The sequence below is a fragment of the Mustela erminea genome, chromosome 14 (genome assembly GCF_009829155.1).
Source record: "Mustela erminea isolate mMusErm1 chromosome 14, mMusErm1.Pri, whole genome shotgun sequence".
NCBI classification, from domain to species: Eukaryota; Metazoa; Chordata; class Mammalia; order Carnivora; family Mustelidae; genus Mustela; species Mustela erminea.
Genome location: NC_045627.1, coordinates 57373577 through 57389367, shown reverse-complemented (window position 1 = coordinate 57389367; position 15791 = coordinate 57373577). Strand labels below are relative to the sequence as shown.

At 37.5% G+C, this 15791-nt stretch overlaps 1 protein-coding gene across 3 annotated transcripts in view; it reads right to left on the bottom strand.

Annotated features, from left to right (window-relative positions):
- Positions 1 to 207: 207 nt before the first annotated feature.
- TNKS2 (tankyrase 2) overlaps positions 208 to 15791 on the bottom strand; it is a 70266-nt gene continuing 54682 nt past the window's right edge. For 2 of the 3 annotated variants that reach the window (XM_032312100.1, XM_032312099.1), the window contains 6 exons: positions 14305 to 14402; positions 13371 to 13445; positions 10803 to 10908; positions 7453 to 7639; positions 3933 to 4089; positions 208 to 2698 (listed from right to left, as the gene is read on the bottom strand). In XM_032312100.1, the coding sequence (XP_032167991.1) occupies positions 2636 to 2698; positions 3933 to 4089; positions 7453 to 7639; positions 10803 to 10908; positions 13371 to 13445; positions 14305 to 14402 (686 nt within the window). In that variant the 3' untranslated portion in view covers positions 208 to 2635. Of the gene's footprint in view, positions 2699 to 3932; positions 4090 to 7452; positions 7640 to 10802; positions 10909 to 13370; positions 13446 to 14304; positions 14403 to 15791 lie in introns of those variants that run through there. The other variant, XM_032312102.1, reaches the window with a different exon arrangement.

Here is a 15791-nt window from a genome sequence, read left to right as displayed (position 1 = left end):
AAACAAAAAAATACATTCCTTTTTAGAAGACAGATTACCCAGGAATAAGCTTTGAGGTTTGCCAAAACTTGTACTGGACTGATTAAATGTCTGAAAGCATCTTATAACTACATCCATCTTAAAGCATCTGAATAGGTTATGGTCACAACATTCAAAATTTTAAACTTTAAACTGCACTCTATCACTGTTAGACGCAGAACTACATTGTTTTCCTGCAATTGTGGTTTATTGTAATCTTAATCCATTTTCTCAAAGACCATTCAACACATTTATACTATTCCAGTAATTACCATGCTACCCAGAGAAACAAATAAACACTTTATTAAGAATTAAATGAGGGTATGGAATGTGATACAGTACAAGTAAGACACCCAAGATGGATATAATAGTACTACTCACAAAAAGTTAAATCTCACTTCAAAAAAAAGAAAAAAAAAAAAAAAAAAGAAAAAAGAAAAAAAGCAAAAGCAAAAATCACAAGACAAAAGAAAAAGCAATTCCATCATTATAAAGTAAGATATTTCATGCAAAAACTCCAAAAAAATCCTCCAAACCACCCCCAACCCCCCCGAAATAGCCAACAAACAAAAAGCTATCTGAAAATATTGCCATGCTAACATATTAACCACAATGTAATCATTCATAGGAAAACAACACAGTAATTAAGCAATGGATTAGATGAAACAACACAGGCTACAGTCATAAACTCAGAGACCTTGATGACTTTACATGATAAGCAATTCCAGATTCACTTACAGGGGGAGTGTTATGGGGTCAATGTTGGGAGATCTGGTCATGTAAATATAAACTCCATTAACTCATCTCATTATCTTCTAATTATAAAACCTGGATGATTCCAGAATCTGAAAAATTATATAAAATTTGGCATACTCCATTTGTGTTCCAAGAAATTACTTTAGGATCATAATTGCAATTATTAGAGAGCTGTATAAAAGCACTTCAAGGTCAAGAATATGATCACAATTTACATCATAGAAACAATTCCAGATATGCATTTAGTCTGATTAACTCTTACTTAGGACAAGAAACATGATTTTCTAGCACTTTATGTACAAGTTACTGCAAAGAGCCAGGTAATTTAGAGATGGAATAAAATGTAAAACAAAAGTGAACTGGTACAGAGAGTGAAGGGGAACATTCTCACTTGTAGAGACTTAAGTTGGTAAAAACCTGCCTTGCCTCTTGAGGCAGCTAGAGTCACAAATACACTGCTATAATTCATGTCTCTGGCCCAAGAAGCTTTAGCTGATTTCATGGAAAACACAGTTTTCCTTTAGAAAACAGGAATGGCATTTTATGGGACAGCACTTCCCTCTACAGCTGCCCAACAGGCCTGTCACCAAATAGTGCACACATACAGTGTATTTCCAAGTGACTTGAATGTCACAATGAGGCTACCCAGGACCAGGAAGCACTGTGTCACAGCACCTGCCCATGAAGATGACCTGGAGAGAACTGAGACACTTATATTTGTTTCATGGTTCTGGGTTCAGCTTACCTATGGTGTACAGATTGACTGTAATAGTGAGGCCAAGGAGGAAGAACAAGAAAAAAAATACTTAGGACAAAAAAAAAATGCCCCCCCCCCCCTCATTTGCTTTTCTTCCCCTTTCAATTTAGGGTAATTAGAACAGATTGGAAAATTATTCAGGATTCCTCTTCCTACCTCTGAAATGTAACTTCCTATTTATGCTCCACAAAAAGAATCCTGTGATTAATTGCTCAGTGGCAGGATGCAGCCTCTGAAATAAAGAAGCACTTGCTCTGATTTTCACAAAATGAAATGAGAAAATTTTCCAATGTGAAACCCAGAGTTTGAGGCCAGTAAAGAAGTGTCTTTAATCATCAGGACGTTCACAGAGCTCTTTGGAATGTGTCTTATACATAAAAGGTAATCACAAATTAAATCCCCAGAGTCTTCATGAAGTTCTTCAATGGGAAAGATTTCTAATGAGAGATAAATGCTTCCATCAGCTAATTAAATCTGATAAATCCATCTTTCTCAACTGACAAAGTCTTTGCTAACAGCTCAAACCATAGCCTCTGGAATCAGATGTTAAGTTCACTCAGTCATGATGATGCAAGATGAAATACAGATGTGCAGTACGTATGAAAAAACGTGTAAACCGCTGCAGTTCTGAAACAGTAGATTTATATTACAAAGCAATGTAAATAAATACTGGGCTAGTACAAAAGCTCTTATTTACAGTTTTACAAATGAAATCGTATTCAGTGTAAATGCTGTGTTTTAAAGAACACAGTGCTGTATTAGTAAAATGAATTCTGTGGAGGGGATTACAGTTTCTGTTAGAATCAATGCATAACCTATAAAAGATTCAAGTTAACTTTGTTTATAATTTAGTACAGACAAACCCAGTTTAACCTGGAATGGCATCTGTTAAAGTGCTGAAAAACAGGAAATATTTAGAAAACACTGTACATTATTAAAGCTTTATCAAGTCAGAATGTTAAACTTCTTTCACATTTTTTATCCTTCTGTCACAGGCTTGTGGACAAGATGGTATTTCTCAGCGAAGGAGTAAAACTTAAGAGGCCACCAGCTGCTCAGACGATTTTACTAGGTTCAGTGGATTTAGCTTCCTAAAACAGCTATTTATCCATCAACCATACCTTCAGGCCTCATAATCTGGTAAGTAATTAAATATTCAGGATAAGCCTGGAAGAGAAAGATTAAATGTTGGTAAACAAGTTTTTTTTTTTTTTTTTTAAAGATTTTATTTATTTATTTGCCAGAGACAGAGGGAGAGAGAGCAAGCGAGCACAGGCAGACAAAGAGGCAGGCAGAGGCAGAGGGAGAAGCAGGCTCCCTGCCCAGCAAGGAGCCCTATGTGGGACTCGATCCCAGGACCCTGGGATCATGACCCGAGCTGAAGGCAGCTGCTTAACCAACTGAGCCACCCAGGCATCCCGGTAAACAAATTTTTTGCAAGGTGATTTTACCATAAGAATTCCTAATCTTTAGAGAAGAGGTTCTAAATTAATGTGTGGATCAGACTCCTCTTTGGGTATTTTCTTAAAACATCCTTACCTTGCTTCCAATCCCTCTTAGGTTCCAATCAGGTCTAGGATGAATCCTAAGCATGTGTTTTTTTTTTTCTTTTCTTTTCTTTTTTAAAAAGATATTACTTATTTATTTGACAGACACAGATCACAAGTAGGCAGACAGGCAGGCAGAGAGAGAGGGGGAAGCAGGCTCCCTGCTGAGCAGAGAGCCCAATACAGGACTCGATCCCAGGACTCTGAGATCAACACCTGAGCTGAAGGCAGAGGCTTTAACCCGCTGAGCCATACAGGTATCCATGTTTGTTTTTAATAATTGAGGAGATCCTTGTACATATCCTCAGTTCAGAACACTGCTCTAGAGATGCTTCTGACTGCATCTGTGTCACTAAGAGCAGGAGAGAACTGCATGTTTCTCTGCTACAGACAGGTTAACTACTAAATACAAGATTCTGATTAATTATATTTTATGGAAGGTTATAAAACAGAAAAAAGATCCACCAAAATTGGCAAAATCTGAATAAAGTCTGTAAGATAATATTCTATCAATGGTATCTTCCCAATGTTGATAATTTTAAAAGAAAATGTCCTTATTTTTGGGAAATACACACTGAACCATTTAAGGCTACGCAGCAAGCCTATAATGTCCTCTCAAGCAGGTCAGGAGAAAAATCTGTATTCATACAAACGAGGGAGAATGATAAAACGTTAACATTGGGAAAATCGGGGCAAAGGGTATATGGGAATTCTCTATTATTTTTGCTACTTTTAAAAAAACCCAGCCCAGTTGTTAAGGCAATATTCCTTGTCAACTTAAGAGAGTAGTACAAAGAGTTTATTAAAGTATGGCTCTAAATCATTCTGAAGATGAACAAATAAAACCAAATTACCTGTTCTCCTCTGTAAATAACATATTCAGCTAATGCTAGACCGTTCACGCTGGGTCGACCAGTGACTGAGTGATGTCCTGGAGGAGAATGTGCCATTTTCATTGCACTGAACTGCAGGAAAGACTTTCCCAAGGTTACCCGGCAAAAGAGCAGCTGCCTGTAACATGAAAAGATCTCCCTGACAACAAGGTAGTACATGGCAGTTTTATTTCTGTACAGTGTGTTAAGCTTTTTAGTGTATTTATTCAGAGCTGTTGGTCATTTCATCCTTAAAAGAATTTTGCAGGAATGTCTTCTACTCTCATTAATGAATTTGCCACTTTAATTCTTAACTATATAAACTGAAAATGTGACAATCTCACAGAGATGGAAACTCTGCTCTTATCGGTACCCAGAGGAAAAGCACAAACCATAGCCCAAGTGGGAAGAATGGGACTTAGGGAGCTCCCACAAAGTAGCTTGCAAAGATGGACATCTATCCAACTAATCAAGTCTAATTGATTTCACCTTCAAAATGCATTTGAAATTCATTTTCTTAATTCTATTGCTACTGTTAAATTCAAATCACCAAAATTTTTATTTGGACTGGGAATAATGGCCTCTGAACTTCTATTTCTCCTCTAATTCCTAGCTAAACTATTTTCCATCCAAGCACCCAGTTATCTAAAAAAACAGAACAAAACAAAAAAACAACCCAGCACATAAAACATTAATCAAACCACATCACTTTACTTCTTGAAACTTTGAAGAGGGTACTTAGTGTACTTGGAAGAAAACCCAAACTGCTTACAATGGCTCTAAATTCTCAAATCTTACTTCGTGTTCATTGTGCACCAGGAGCATTAATTTCCTTTCTTCACACAGGCCAACTTTCTGAACCTCAGGGGCATCATACACACCACTTCCTTTACCACAGAGAATGGTACCTATTTCTGCCACTCTTAACTGACTACCACTCATTTTTTTATGCTTCAGCTGAAATGTTAGTTCTTCAAATAGTTTTCACTTATCAGAAATTTGAGATTACTCTCCCAATCCCTTCAAGTGGATAATTGACCTTCCTTATTTCCAATGAACCCTTTTTAAAAAAAATTACTTAATGGTTTCTCTTCTTTGTTTTTCAGAGGAGAAAAGATTTTGGTGAGCCAGTTGATTCTGTTCTCCAAAGAAGAGAGGCTACCTATAGTTATTATCTAAATATGCTTGTTGGAAGCCTTAGCATTTCTAGTAGATTTCTATTATAGTTACGATCAGCCCTGTGATAACCCAAACACAAAAGTCTTAAGTTAATAAAATGATTTGTAGAGAACCAACCTTTCTGTTCCAAAGACAGTTTGTAAGACTGTAAAACACTACTTATTATAATCAGAACTATTTTAACTATGAGTTAAAGAGAAAGTACTCAGAACTTTCAACTCCAGATAATGTGACAGCAAAGTTCAATTTATAGACTCTCAAGAAATTATAAGCCTTTTAACCTGTCCAATTAATTTACGATCTAAAACAGAAGAGGATGGGAGTTCATGCCCAGAAGGGCTGACTTCGGGCGCCTACACAAGTCTAAATTTAAGGGGAAAACAAGAGTAATATAAAAAAAGACCTTGTTTTCCTCCAAGATTGCAGTTCTTTACTTGGCAACCTTTCACAATCAGCTGGTAAGACTTTAAAAAAAAAAATCCCAATGCCCAGAAATTATAAGAGATTCTCTGAGGGTGGGACATCAGCATCAGCAGTTTTTAAAGCTCCCCAGGTGATACCAACGTGTCACCAAGGCTGAGAACTAGTGCTCCAGGGCTTTCTTCTACATCACTGATCAGAAAACATCACCACCCCAGAGCTCAGCAGAAATTCAAGTTCTTGTGCTTCATCCCAGACCTACTAAATCAGCAACTGAGCAGGCAGGGCTTAGGAATCTGTGTTTTAGCAAGCCCTCTAAATGATTCTCATGTCTGCTAATGTTTGATGAAGATTGTTCTAGGTTTTTTTTTTTTTTTTAAAAGATTTTATTTATTTATTTGACAGAGATCACAAGTAGGCAGAGAGGCAGGCAGAGAGAGAGAAAGGGAAGCAGGCTCTCCGCTGAGCAGAGAGCCCGATGCGGGGGGCTCTATCCCAGGACCCTGAGGTCGTGACCTGAGCCGAAGGCAAAGGCTTTAGCCCACTGAGCCACCCAGGCGCCCCGTTCTAGATTTGTATAAGAAACACCCTAACTATAGAATAAACTGCAATAATTAATTTTACTCAATTTTTCCAATGGCAAAAGATAATTTGTGCTTACCTATGAGGAGTTTATTAACAGGGGCAAGTTATCTAAATGATTTTAACAACTGAGTTATTAGACCAGGGTAACTAAAAGTGGAGAAAGAAAGTACAAAGTAGTTATTTGATATTAATGTACTTTTTAAAAGGGATTGATGTGTTTTGTTATAACTTTTCAAGTTGTAATATCATAAATTGAAGATTCTAGGATCCTATCACAGCAGAAAGGAGACTCCCTCATGCATTGCTATGAAATAATTAGGCTTGGCAAGTAATGCCATTTTAGCATTTGAGTTCTGTCTATTTAAACAGGAGGAGCAGGGGCCTGGGGGGCTTAGTTGGTTAAGGGTCTGCCTTTGGCTCAGAGTCCGGGGACTGAGCTCCACATCAGGCTCTCTCATCAGCTGTGGGTCTGCTTTTCCCTCTCCCTATGTGATCTTTCTCGCGTGTGCTCTCTCTTATTAAAAAAACAAAACCCCCCTCCACAAAACTTTAAATGGGGGCAGGGAATGGGAGGTGCAGGGGGAGAGGGAGAGAATCTTAAGCAGCTCCATACCCAGCAATGGAGTCTAACATGGGGATTGAGGATCATGATTTGAGCCAGAATCAAGAGTCAGACACTTAACTGACTGAGCCATCCAGGTGCCCCTTGAATAACGTATTTTGAAAAAATCTACACTCCTATAATATTTAAGAGACACAATAAAATCTCTCAAGTCCAAAGATACTGTCTATTTCAGTGTTCTATTGGAACACTAGGTGTTCCAATGATAAAATGATTTAAATAGGTCAACTGCTCAGAACTGTGCTTGTCCTACACAGATCATTTAATAAATACTAGCTATAATTACAACTGGTGAGAGGGCCAAAAACAACCTGAAACATGCCTAGCCTGGATTTCTAAAGTTGTCCAAGATGATGCCCTTTCTCTCCAAATTTCTCAAATATGAAACCAGTTCTTATCCAAATAAATTGAGAATTTAAGAAATAAGAGAGAGGATCACAGGGGAAGAGAGGAAAAAATGAAACAAGATAAAACCAGAGGGGGAGACAAACCTTAAGAAGAAGAAAACTGAGGATTCCTGGAAGGGAAGGGGGCGAGGGATGGGGTAACTGGGTCATGGATGCCAGGAAGGGCATGTGCTGTAATGAGCACTGGGTATTACATAATATTTATGATTCACAGACCTTGAAACAAATGATACATTATATTTAATTAATTGAATTTAAATAAACAAAATGAGAACAAGTAATCTCTTACCTGTGGCAAACATAACAAGATCTGTCTTTGTGAACTGGACACCCAGTACCTCCTCCAATTCCATAGACATACTGATTGCTTTTTGAAGAGTTTTCAGCAAAATAAATCCCAGCTCCAAACATGCCACCTATGTAGGCATGCCTTTCATCGAAGCCTTTATGAATAATTGCATTCACAAAGGGTGATCCTAAAATACATGTAGGTAAGTAACAATTTAAAATTATCTTAGAAGAAAAATAAAATGAAACATTCTTTGAAGTTAAATTCCTAAACAGACATACCTGAATACCACAATAAAGAATATAAAAAAACAAGTATAACAAGTTAACTGTCAGCTAGTTTATGCCGTTAGAGGAAGTAACTATTTTAGAAGACTTGCTAATACCAACTGATGTTTCTAGTAAGGTGGTGGATGAGAGGTTTAAAAAAAAAAAAAAAAGACACGCACAGATTCAACTAGTAAAAGAAAAGATTACTTGATATACCAATGTTAAAGTTATTAAATTCCAGACCCCAAATCCATACAAATGCAGAACCAAGGGTTTCACACAATTTCCTAATATAGCAGTGGTGAATGCAATTAAGTCTTATACTGACACTCACAACTGTGTACATTTTCTAGGTTCAAAGTAGCCAAAGTGGTCTTTTTTTTTTTTAAAGATGTTATTTATTTGACACAGAGAGAGAGAGAGAGAGAGCACGAGCGAGCACAAGCAGGGGGAGTGGCAGGCAGAGGGAGGGGGAGAAGCAGCTCCCCGCTAAGCAGGGAGCCCAATGTGGGACTTGGTCCCAGGACGCTGGGATCATGACCTGAGCCGAAGGCAGATGCTTAACTGACTGAGCCACCCAGGTGCCCCTTTATTTTTTTTAAAGGATTTTATTTATTTGCCAGAGAGAGAGAGAGAGAGAGAGAGAGAGAGAGAAAGCACAAGCAGGGGGAGTGGCAGGCAGAGGGAAAAGCATCCAGAAGGAGAATCAGGCTCCCTGCTGAGCAAGAAGCCCAGTATGGGACTCTATCCAAGTACCCTGGGATCATGGCCTGAGCCAAAGGCAGACACTTAACTGACTGAGCTGCCCAGGCATCCCCAATGTGATTTTGTCATGTTCATTCTCTTCTTCTTATTTTTTTAAGGATTTACTTACTTGAGAGGGAGAGAAAGACCGAGCAAGTGAGCATGAGCGCATGTGGGTGTTTATGTGTGTGGGGGGGTAATGGGGAGAGGAAGAGATAGTGTTAAGCAGACTCTGCATGAAGCCCTACATGGGGCTTGATCTCATGACCCTGAGATTATGACCTGAGCCAAAACCCAGAATTGGAGGCTTAACTGACTGCTCCACTCAGGCACCCCTCTTCTCTTCTCTCCCATCCGTCCACTTCTCTGCCTATCATCCCGTTATACCAGATTCTATCTGCAAATGTGGTGTGTTCTTTGTTCTCTGCATACTGACTACTTTCTCCCTGTTCCTTGCATGTGTGCCAAGAAGAGCTTAGCCAAAGGGAAGGAGGTAATCATGGGAAGCAGGCCAGAGAGTAGGGTGAGGGGTGGGTGTTGGGGAAAGCCAATATAACAGTTCACTGATTCATCAAGATTAGTGTCCCTGTTGATAAAGAGATGGGAAAGTATGCTGAATTCCACTCTGTAGATATACTGAAGGACAGAATCACTTATTTGAATTGATTTGGAAAAACCAAAATCATTTATACTGTAAAATAGATAAATCATTCATTTTATCAAGTCAGTACATAAATAAATCGTACTCTGTGATAAGGGATTATCATAATGATTTTTAGGATTTCAGAATGAGAAATGTTCTTTAGATATTATGTACCAATTCAGTCTGCTATAGCCACTCTTCCAAAGAACTGTGAAATTAAAATGCTGTGTTCTATAGAACTTTATAGGTCTATAAAAAATCTTCTGCAATCAAAGCCAAATAAAAAACAGATGGGACTACTATGTGCTTGAAGACTTGATAAGCACTGTATTACTATCTACATTCATCTTTGCTATAAATCTGAAAGACTGGGGTGCCTGGGTGGCTCAGTAAGTTGGACGTCTGACCCTTGATCTTAGCTTGGGTCTTGGTCTCAGGGTTGTGGGTTCAGGCCCCATGCTGGGCTCCACAATGCTTAGAAAAAAAGAAAGACCAACCAAAATCTGTTAGTTTGCAACATAAAAACACTCAGGAAATTTCAAAAATAAAGTTGCTCTCAATTCTACGTTAAGTTCTCTGAAAATTCCCTAAGTTCAATGATAAAAATGGCTTTTTTTTTTTAAAGATTTATTTATTTTTAAAAGTAATCTCCATCCCTAAAATGGCGCTAGAACTCAGGAAACCAAGATTAAGAATCACTTGCTCTATCGACTGAGCCAGCCAGGCACCCTTGACTGATAATGGCTCTTTTAACACAATGAAGTTAAATGTAGTTTTTTGTTTGTTTGTTTTTTAAAGATTTTACTTATTTATTTGAGAGAGCACAAGCAGGGTGAAGGGTAGAGGGAGAAGCAGACTCCCTGCTGAGCAGGGAGCCTGATTTGGGGCTCAATCCTGGGACTCCAGGATCATGACTTGAGCTGAAGGTAGCAGCTTAACAACTGAGCCACCCAAGCGACCCCTCCCCCTTTTTAAAAAGGATTCTATTTACTTATTTGTAGTTTTAATACTTAGAATACACAGAATAGGATGTGTATGGTCTTCTGTGGCTATTTTCAGACCTTGCTTCATTTTACTTTTATTTTTGTGAGAGAGTGAGAGAGTGAGAGCGAGCGAGAAAGCAAGCTCCTGAGCGGCTGGGGGTGGGTGTGTAGGGGTGGAGGGAGAGGGAGAGAGACTCTTAGGCAGTCTCCACACTCAGTGGAGACAGAGCCGAACTGGGGCTTGGCCCCCTGAGATCATGACCTGAGCCAAAGTCAAGAGTCGGATGCTTAATGACTGAGCCACCCAGGGGCCCCTCAGACCTTGTTTTAATTTTAAGGCAATCAATGAGTTAAAAATAACACACACCACTTCTCAGAGTGATCGTAATATGCAGTTTTGATATAAAGAGAAGAGGAAAATATGAATAGTCAACATTTCCATTTCTCTATTTCGTCCTTATGTGATCCTGTTTGTGATCTTGGTCTACCAAATAAATAAGTAAAATCTTAAAAAAAAAAGTGGCATGAGAAAAATAGGCTCATTATTTCATACATGGTTAAAAAATAATGTAGAAGAGGATGGTAGTAGGATGGGGAAGGACCTCCCCCCCCTTTTTTTTGAAGTAAGGTTTGAGCTCACAACTCTGAGAGGAAGAGCTGCATGCTCTCCCTACTGAGCCAGCCAGGTATCTCGGAGAAGAGGAATCTTACCATGAAACAGCATTCTTTCATTTGCATGGTTGTGGTTTTCTTCAGAAACTTCTTTTCTCCTATGAGTGTATCTTTCCCATAGTTTCTTGTTACAAACTTTCTGAATCTATAAAAAAGAAATCAGAAAAATCAAAATCTTAGTTCATAATTACTTACCTACTTGTTCATCTTAACTAAAATGGTCCACACAGCCAGTAGAGAGGCAAAAGTTTTTTCTGAAATGTAAACCATGTTTTATTTCAGTCAGCTAAAAATACTCGGTCTCAAACATAAAGACAGAAATATAGCTACATTTTGGAAATCAAAAACTTCAAAGGGAAAAAAAGCTACATATAGCCTTATGTGAAGGTCAGAAATACTGTTGACTAAAATACTTCCATTCTAATTTAGAAGATTATTACTAAAACATCTCCCAATCAGATATGTGGAGTTCTATAAGTATTAAAAAGAGACAGTTTCTTTCAACCTCCCTCTGCTTTATCTGGCTCGAAGTATCATCTTTATCTGTTATTAATTAAAAATATTTGAAATAGCCACACCAAACACCATTTTTAAGACAAGTACAGAAACACAGAGACATACCTTCTACTCTTCCCTACCCTTCCAATTCCTAAAAGTTTTGTTTGGAGAACCACTAAAGGTGGTCTCATTTGGAGTATTTCTTTATTTTTATTATTTTTTTAAGATTTTATTTATTTCTTTGACAGAGAGGGAGAGATCACAAGTATGCAGAGCAGCAGGCAGAGAGCGGGAAAAGCAGGCTCCCCACCGAGCAGAGAGCCCGACGCAAGGCTTGACCCCAGGACCCTGAGGATCATGACCTGAGCCGAAGGCAGAGGCTTAACCCACTGAGCCACTTAGGCACCCCTCATTTGGAGTATTTCCAGGATTAAAATTCATAAACCTAGAGCTGTTTCTTGGTTGTGTTTAAAGGTACTACAGCCCCTTGCTGGTCCCAGAGCACATCTGGGCAGTGGTGGTTTTAGCCTTGGCTAAAAAAACTCAAAATACTGTCATAGATGTAATCAATGAACATAACTGACACAAGAGATCTCTGTCAAATAAATAAAAATAAAAAATCTTTAAAAAAAAAAAAAAAAACAAACACCCCAAAACAAAAACCCCTCCCCAAAAAACAAAAATGAAGTTTTGTCATTGAAAAATTCATTAAATATTGCATTAAATTATCTTTACAGAGGAAGAAAACAGCATACCTTTTCTCAACTTTTAACTATTTTGAAAATCAAAAACATATCCTCTTCTCTCCTGCGCTCACCCTTAACAAATCTCTATACATTTTGTTACTACTTGTAGATAAGGCAGACTTGACTGAAATTTGCCTGTTATACGCACAATTATGTCTTATTAAAAATTATTATATATGTTCATGAGTAGAAATCTCAAGGTGTTACTCTTGTCCTCCTATGATATAAACTAATAAAACGGAGTTTCCAGAAGTAGGATTCCTTTACCTGAATAATGTGTGCTTTTGTTATCTAACAGTATGAACAAAGCAATCTCAATAGTTGCAGTATTCACTAACTCTAAAATATGACATCTAATATTATACTCATAATAGTTTATTATTCTGAAACAGTAATATAAAACAGATTAAAGATTTGATACTATTCACTTTTGAGTTTAAAATTCAGGTATTATAGGGGCGTCTGGGTGGCTCAGTCATTAAGCATCTGCCTTCGGCTCAGGTCATGATTCCAGGGTCCTGGTATCCAGCCCCATGTTGGGCTCTCTGCTCAGTGGGAAGCCTGCTTCTCCCTCCCCCTGCTTGTACTCCCTCTCTCACTGTCTCTCTCTGTCAAATAAATAAATAAAATCCTTAAAAAAAAATTTAGGTATTATAAAAACATTGCCACATTTTAATTGTCTTTAGAATTATTAAGATATATGAGCGTAGCTCACAAAAATATTTATGCATCTCAAGTAGAGTGTGCATTTTTGCTTGCTGTAGTTCAAGAAAAACACAGCAAAGCTGGAAAAGGCCCTGAGAAAGTCAAGAAAAAGGACTATCACGTGAATGACTCACAACATTTTTAAAGACTGTTTTTGGAAAAGATGAATACATAAAAGGAGTACTACTAAAATTACTGTGAAGTGACATGTAGGGGGACTCAGAGAAACCTGGAGTCATCTCAGGACAAATAAAAGGAAGCATGGTATAAGATGGAGACCTCCCCTGAGCCACACAAAAAAATTCAGCTTTGTTATATAACAAGAGTACCTTAATAGTAATTTTTATATTTAAAGTCCTAAACCTACAGGATTTATCATTATCCCAAGATAAGGCATATATGCTAAACTTCAGTATGTTCAAGAGGGTCTGAATTATTCATTATGAAAACAGCACCACCACAACCAACAAAACAAAACAGTAGTACAGGGATTTTTGAGACTCTTAACCTTCCAAGGATATCATCTTTCCCAAAATATCCCAATGTTATGTCAAAGACTTACTAGGCTAGAAAGATTATAGTCTTACGAAAGTTAATTACCATTCCAAGCTTTGAAAAACTATGGTCTCTGAAAACTTTATTTTCACTAACTTCTTACCTTGAGAATATTGTATCTGTTGAAGATCCCACCTGCATGACCTCCGTCTCTGTGCTCTCGGACTGTACTTTGCATCTGGTGGAAAAAATGTGTCAAATACATGTGTATTAACTTTTGTTTTTTCTGATATGGGGAACATGGTTCTTGACTCCTATGCTTCTGTTTTTGAGAATACAAAATGAGATTTTGATGTATTTGTTGTTTAAGGAATGGGAGTCCTATAAATTCACAAGGACTGTTTTCTAGAGATAATTAGCTAGTCAATCTGAAAACTATTTACAGGTGAAAATTATATAATGCAAACTAAAGGAAGAAAAAAAAACTAATGCACAGGTGTTAAACACACAAAGCTAATCACCTGATATACTAAAAAACAAAGCAATCATTTATTTGTTCCAATTCATGTCACCCTCATTAATAAAACACAATTTGTACTTCATCGAGAATTGGAGTTTCTTGAATTTTAGAACTCAGTCCTACTTAACTTTTTATCTCTGTGTTCCTCACACACATGTTCTTCAAAAGTGTAAGGCACTATTCAGAGATTTCAGTAGATCCAAGAGTTTTGTGGAAAGATATCTAGAAGAAAAGTTTCCTGTATAAGTAGCATCCACATACTCTGGGTTTTGTCTGAGATACTGGGCTTTGTAATTGCCTTCATGAAGGGCGGGAATATTGGCATTTTTTTTTTTTTTTCAAACGACAATAAACTCTTCTCCAACAGAATTCTGCATTAGTATTAATTGTAGTACTGAACCAAGTTACTGGAATTAAAGTTTATTGAGGGAGTGTACCTTAAATACTAAATCTGAATGTTTTCCAGGTGGTAAAAGAGTTAAGGACAATGAAAAAACCCTACGATATTTTTAAGATCTGGAAACCTCTAGGAAGTTTAGCTACTGAACCAACATTCATTTAAGGTATATGAACATACCTCTTCCTCCACAGACTGAAACTCTTTATCATCAGGAGATAGATCTATGAGAATTGTTCCACTTCCAGAGGTGTTCAGAGTTAAGTATGGGTTAAGACCTAGCAAATGAAATTTGAAGGTAAAAAGATATATGCCAAAAACCCCCCCCAAGTTAAACATCAACCAAAAACAGCTGTTTGATTTATGATGTTTACTACCAGTTTTTAAAAACTTTTAATTTTGGATGAATTTAGATTTTCAGGAAGGCTGAGATCCTATAGAGAGTTCTGTGTACCCTTCACTAAACTTCCTAATATTACCATTAAGAACATTAATGCTCCCCCAGTGTTACCATTTTATATAGCCACAGTGCATCTGTCACATTAAATAAGTAAATTATAGACTTTATTTGGATTTCACTAGTTTTTCCCAGTAATGTCCTCCTTTTTCTGTTCTAGGATCCAAACCAGAACACCACACTGCATTTAGACTACTAATTTTGACACAAGCTATACGGGTTTTCTGGGAATAGTTCAGAAAATCTTTTTTTTCTCTATCTCTTAAGTTTGTCACGCATTTTTTTTCTTCAGTTATTTCCTTCACTAACTATACAGCCCTTTCAGCACTTAGCCTTTAATTTTTGTAAATACGAGGAAGAATTATGACAAACTTGTCTAGCCTCAGGTAATTCTGAATCATCTCAGAATGATTAACTCGACAAAGTTTACTAACTACTGAATGTTTATTCTAATCACTAACAGTTTTTAATTCAGCAATGAATGTTGTGTTTTCCTGAATGTCAATTGTTAAGGTAACTGTTAAGTTTTTTAAATGGAGTCTTGAACAGAATTTTCTAATTTCCTTGGTGTATCTGGAACACACACCTCTCCCTCAGTCCCTACAACAAGATCTCGAATGCTCTGCTGTTTTCCCAGGTAGGGATCAAATTCATTATTGCTGGCTCAGCACATGGTAGTTTGCCCCTGGAGAGTTAGAGCACTGTTCTGGTCTGAATAACAAGACTACCATCAACATGCTAAACTCTGATAAAGACTTACAGATATAGCTGAATTACAATATCTACAAAGTGTGGAGACTTACAAAAGGGAATAGTTCAATGAATAAAAAAGACTTAACAAAATAAAGAGTATGACACATGCTTGAACTTGTGTACCATCCTAAGATGTTTCAGCAGTGCTCAAAGATGAGGACAAGTCATCTATTGACTTGATGCACCGATGGATAGCTAGGGATAATCTAGCAAAATGACAGACTGTCAGACTACTGCGGTACCACTCTGCAAAACATATAGAATCATGGCTTCAAACGAAGACAAGAAAGGTGGTAACTTTATGCATGCAAGTGACCCTGATCTGCTAGAGCAGATACAGTTATTCTGTGCCGTAAAAATTCTCCTTCATGTAGGAATGAATGTTCCTTTGCAATTGCAGCTGGATGTTATCAGAGTGACTACAGACCAGAGGTGGCATGCAGTTACATACCTCTGC